The 6,000-nt window shown below is 40.9% G+C and overlaps 1 gene segment (V, D, J or C); it reads left to right on the plus strand.

Annotated features, from left to right (window-relative positions):
* The first annotated feature begins 4,562 nt into the window (after positions 1–4,562).
* LOC114686305 lies at positions 4,563–5,120 on the plus strand. The segment is given in 2 exon segments: positions 4,563–4,671; positions 4,798–5,120. Coding segments are annotated over 2 exon segments (378 nt in total).
* The last annotated feature ends 880 nt before the right edge of the window (positions 5,121–6,000 follow it).

Consider the following 6,000-nt stretch of genomic DNA (forward strand, 5'->3'; position numbering starts at 1 on the left):
AGAAGAAAGCAGGTGTAGCCATCCAAATATCCAGCAAAATCGACTTCTACTCCACAAAACTGAAATATCTAAAAGAAATGGATAATTTTCTGAACAGGTACCACATACCTAAGTTAAATCAAGGCCAGACAAACTATTTAAATAGTCCAATAACCCCTAAGGAAATAGAATCAGTCAATAAAAGTCTCCCAACCAAAGCCGGGCGGTGGTGGCACACGCCTTTAATCCCAGCACTCGGGAGGCAGTGGCAGGCGGATCTCTGTGAGTTCGAGGCCAGCCTGGGCTACTAAGTGAGTCCCAGGAAAGGTGCAATGCTACACAGGGAAACCCTGTCTCGAAAAAACCAAAAAAAAAAAAAAAAAAAAAAGTCTCCCTACCAAAAAAAGCCCAAGGCCAGATGGTTTCAGAACAGAATTCTACCAGATCTTCAAAGAAGAGTTAATATCAATACTCTTTAAATTGTTCCACATAATAGAAACAGAAGGAACATTACCAAACTCCTTCTATGAGGCTACAATTACCCTGATTCCTAAACCAAACAAAGATGCAACAAAGAAAGATAACTACAGACCGATCTCCTTCATGAACACTGATGCAAAAATACTCAATAAAATATGGCAAACAGACTCCAAGAACACATCAGAACAATTATCCACCATGATCAAGTAGGCTTCATCCCAGGGATGCAAGGGTGGTTCAACATACGAAAGTTCGTCAATGTAATACACCATATAAACAAACTCAAAGAAAAAAACCACATGATCATCTCACTAGATGCAGAAAAGGCATTTGACAAAATCTAACACCCCTTCATGATAAAAGTCTTGGAGCGATCAGGAATATAAGGAACATACCTAAACATAATAAAGGCATTTTACAGCAAGCCAACAGCCAACATCAAATTAAATGGAGAGAAACTCAAAGCAATTCCACTAAAATCAGGAACGAGGCAAGGCTGTCCACTCTCCCCATACTTATTCAATATAGTACTTGAAGTTCTAGCTAGAGCAATAAGACAACATAAGGAGATTAAGGGGATACAAATTGGAAAGGAAGAAGTCAAGCTTTCCCTATTTGCAGATGACATGACAGTATACTTGAGTGACCCCAAAATTCAACCAAGGAACTGATAAAGCTTATAAACACCTTCAGCAGCATAGCAGGATACAAGATAAACTAAAAAAAAAAAATCAGTAGCCCTCCTATATACAATTGGCAAACAGGCTGAGAAGGAAATCAGAGATACCTCACCCTTTACAATAGCCACAAATGACATAAAATACCTTGGGGTAACACTAACTAAGCAAGTGAAGGACCTATATGAAAAGAACTCTAAGTTGCTGAAAAAAGAAATTGAAGAAGATGTCAGAAAATAGAAAGATCTCCCATGCTCTTGGATAGGCAGGACTAACATAGTAAAAATGGCAATCTTACCTAAAGCAATCTACAGTGTCAATTCAATCCCCATCAAAATAACAACACAATTCTTCACAGACCTGGAAAGAATAATACTCAATTTCATATGGAAAAACACAAAACCCAGGATAGCCAAAAGTATCCTGTTCAATAAAACAACCTATGGAGGCATCACAATCCCTTACTTCAAGCTCTATTATAGAGCTACAGTAATAAAAACAGTTTGGTAGTGGAATATAACTGACATGTGGACCAATGGAATCGAATTGAAGACCCTGATATTAGTCTGCACACCTCTGAACATAGAATTTTTGACAAAGAAACCAAAACTGCACAATGGAAAAAAGAAAGCATCTTCAACAAATGGTGATGGCATAAATGGATATCAGTGTGTAGAAGGCTGCTAATAGATCCACATCAGTCACTGTGAACAAAACTAAAGTCCAAGTGGATCAAAGACCTCAACATAAAACCAATTACTCTGAACTTGATAGTAGAGAAAGTAGGAAGTAGTCTTGAATGCACTGGCATACGAGATCACTTCCTAAATATAACACCAGTATCATAGACACTGAGAAAAGCAATTAATCAATGGGACCTCTTGAAACTGAGAAGCTTTTGTAGAGCGAAGGATATGGTCAACAAGGCAAGGCTACAGCCTACAGAATTGGAAAAGGTCTTCACCAACTCCACATCTGACACAGGGCTGATATCCAGAATATATCAAGAACTCAAGAAATTAGACATCAAAATGCCCAACTGTCCAATTAAAAAATATGCTATAGAACTAAACAGAGAATTCTCAACAGAGGAAGCTCAAATGGCTGAAAGACATTTAAGGAATTGTTCAACATCCCTAATCATCAGGGAAATGCAAATGAAAATGAGTATGAGATACCACCTTACACCTGTCAGACTGGCTAAGATAAAAAACTCTGAAGACAGCTTATGCTGGAGAGGATGTGGAGCTAGGGGAACTTTCCTCCACTGCTGGTGGCAATGGAAGCTTGCACAACCCTTTGGAAATTAATATGGCACTTTCTCAGAAAACTGGGAATCAATCTCCCCCAAGATCCAGCTATATCACTCTTGGGCATATACCCAAGAAATGCTCAATCATACCACAAGAGTACTTGCTAAGTTATATTCATATCAGCATTGTTTTTAATAGCAAGAACCTGGAAACCACCTAGATGCCCTTCAACTCAAGAATGGATAAATAAAATGTGGTACATATCCACAATGGAATACTACTCAGCAGAGAAAAACAATGACATCATGAGGTTTGCAGGCAAATGGATGGATCTAGAAAATAATCATCCTGAGTGTGGTAACCCAGACTCAGAAAGACAAACATGGCATGCACTCACTCATAGGAGGATACTAGATGTAAAACAAAGATGACTAGACTGTTACTTACAACTCCAGGGAGGCTACCTAGAAAATAGGACCCTAAGAAATACACAGGGATCACCCAATGACAGAGAAATGGATGAGATCTACATGAACAACCTGGATATGAATGGGGGTAATGAAAGGCAAGGGTTGGAGCAAAGAAAGCTTAGGTGAGCGGGAGATCCCAGCTAGATCAAGAACAGAGGGAGAACAAGAAATAAGAGACCACGATAAATGAAGACCACATGAGAATAGCAAGAAGCAAAGTGCTAGAGAGGTCCCCAGAAATCCACAAAGATACCTCCACAGTAGACTACTGTCAATGGGTGAGAGAACGCCTGAACTGACCTACTCTGGTGATAAGATGGTCAAACACCCTAATTGTCGTGCTAGAAATCTCATCCAATGACTGAGGGAACTAGATGCAGAGATCCAAGGCTAGGCCCCAGGTGGAGCTCCAGGAGTCCAATTGGCGAGAAAGATGAGGGTTTGGATGAGCAAGAATTGTTGAGACCAAGATTGGAAAAAGCACAGGGACAAATAGCTAAATGAATAGAAACACATGAACTATGAACCAATAGCTGAGGAGGTCCCAACTGGGTCATGCCCTCTGGATAACTGAGACAGTTGATTAGCTTGATCTGTTTGGGAGGCATCTAGGCAGTGGGACCCGTACCTGTCCTCAGTGCATGAGCTGGCTGTTTGGAACCTGGGGCTTATGCAGGGACACTTAGCTCAGCCTGGGAGGAGAGGACTGGACCGGTCTGAACTGAATCTACCAGGTTGAACTCAATCCTCAGGGGAGTCTTTGCCCTGGAGGAGATGGGAATGGGGGGATGGGCTGGGGGGAAGGTGGGCGGGGAGGGGGTAGGACAAAGAAATCCGTGGCTGATATGTAAAATTAAATTATAAAATAAAATTAAAAAATGAAGACACACACACACAAAATCTGTATAATGTCTCCATTTACTGCTCAAGAGTGAAAAGTTAAAATGTCATTTGTAACACATAGCAGAGTCATGTGTTGTGTAGCAGTGTCTTCTGTTATTGCATTCAAGGCTGTCATCACTAGTCACTCCTTTATGCTAAGGAGTTGTGGGAAATAGTAGCAAATGGTAGAAAAGAGCAAAAATGGAATATCCCAAATGGAGAAAAATGTGCAACGGATTTCTTCTCTGAGCATGAAAGGCCCTCTATTTTCATATGGTGTCAGGACACCAATTAGCACACCTTTTTGGAGTCAAGTGTTATATGTGCATCTTTTGTGTAATTTCTTTATTTGTACCAAAGTGAGTATAGATAAAGCTATAAGCTCTTATTTTTATAACGTTAAAATGGTCCTGATAAATTAAACTTTTAATTTATAGACGTGACTACTCCAAACTCACAAACATGTGCCAAGGAAAACACATAGTATTTTTTAACCAATCAGAATTATTTGATTAGTGAAAGAGACTTAATAGTCCCTTCTCTTTTGTTTTCTCCCTGACAGCAGGATATTTGTGTATATTACTCCAATTAATCTTTGAAATTTATTATTAAAATAGAGCATATACACATTAGAAATGTCCTGTATAATTTTAAAATTGAAAAAGAAGTGTGTTCTTTGCAGACATGTATGCAATCTGACTTTGGGTATCTAGGGACCCTGAGCTTGTGCCAAGCTTGCTGAGATGAGCAAGCCTTGCAGCTGTGCCCATCCTAACTGGTTCCCGGTGATTTGCATGCACTCACTGCACAGCCTTGAGGACTTCTTCATATACCAGTCACACCCTGTACAGTTGTCACTGCAGTCAGGACTCAGCATGGACATGAGGGCCCCTGCTCAGCTCCTTGGGCTCCTGCTGCTCTGGCTTCCAGGTAAAAAGTCACTATAATGGGAATTTCACTGTCACACTGTGATTAGTGTTGACTGGCATTTGGAGGTAGTCAGTCCTTTTGTATCATGCTCAATTATGTGGATATATATTATGTCTCCACTCCTAGGTGCCAGATGTGACATCCAGATGACCCAGTCTCCATCCTCCCTGTCTGCATCTCTGGGAGACAGAGTCACCGTCACTTGCACGGCCAGTCAGGGCATTAGCAATTATTTAAGCTGGTTCCAACAGAAACCAGGGAAAGCCCCTAAGCGCCTGATCTATGCTGCATCCACCTTGGCAGATGGGGTCCCATCGAGGTTCAGTGGCAGTGGGTCTGGGACAGATTATTCTCTCAGCATCAGCAGCCTAGAGTCTGAAGATATGGCAAATTATTACTGTCTGCAGTATGATAAGCGTCCTCCCACTGTGATACAAGTCATAACATAAACCTCCAGGGAAGCAGAAGTGAGAGCTGGGCTGCCACAGTTGCTTCTCCTCATGAGTCACTCACTGAAACTGTTTCTCAGATGCTACAGGGTTGTTAGCAAAGCTCCTGGAGAGTCATTGTTCTGATAAAAGAGGTTAAACAGTCTCTGTGTTCCCTAACTAACTTCATTCCTCTTCATCTCGAGCCTTTCAGAGTACTTTTCTGCCTTAACAGAGGACACAACCATTCCCTGTGAAGAGTCTGAGTTGTATCCCCGCTGTATCCTCAGTAGAGAACAGTAGAAACTACTGTGAACATTTCAGAACACATTATTTAAATGCAGAAAATTTGGTTCTAAGTGCAAGTATTTAAAGGGCAGAGAAAAATTACTTAGAGACACTGACAGAAGGAAGGATTTCTGGTTTTCTCACAAAAGCTAGTGCACAAATGTCAGAGAAAGGGGAAGTCTGTCTAACTATGATCCTCTGCTGTGTCTTGAGATTCTAGCAGTGGGTGTTGATGCTCTCAGCTATCTGATGCAATCTACATAGAATTCTAATGGCTTGTATGGCCTCTGGCCTGCTTACAAAAATCAAATAATATTGAAGCACACTCCTATGACTTTTAATCCCACTGCATGAAGTGGAATATAGATTTGTCTATATGACATCATGTAGGTTGTAAGGGTTATCTTAAACATGCTTCCATAAGTGATTTTAATGAAGAATTATTATTCCAGAGCATAGTTTTAGAAGTAACACAAAACCTGGCAGTGGTGGCACATGTTTTTAATCCCAGCACTTGGGAGGCGTAGGCAGGAAGATCTCTGTGAGTTCACGGCTAGCTTGGTCTACAGAGAGAGTTCCAGTACAGCTCAGGCTACACAGGCTCCCTGCAAAA

Source organism: Peromyscus leucopus, chromosome 3 (genome assembly GCF_004664715.2).
Source record: "Peromyscus leucopus breed LL Stock chromosome 3, UCI_PerLeu_2.1, whole genome shotgun sequence".
In the NCBI taxonomy this organism is placed as follows: domain Eukaryota; kingdom Metazoa; phylum Chordata; class Mammalia; order Rodentia; family Cricetidae; genus Peromyscus; species Peromyscus leucopus.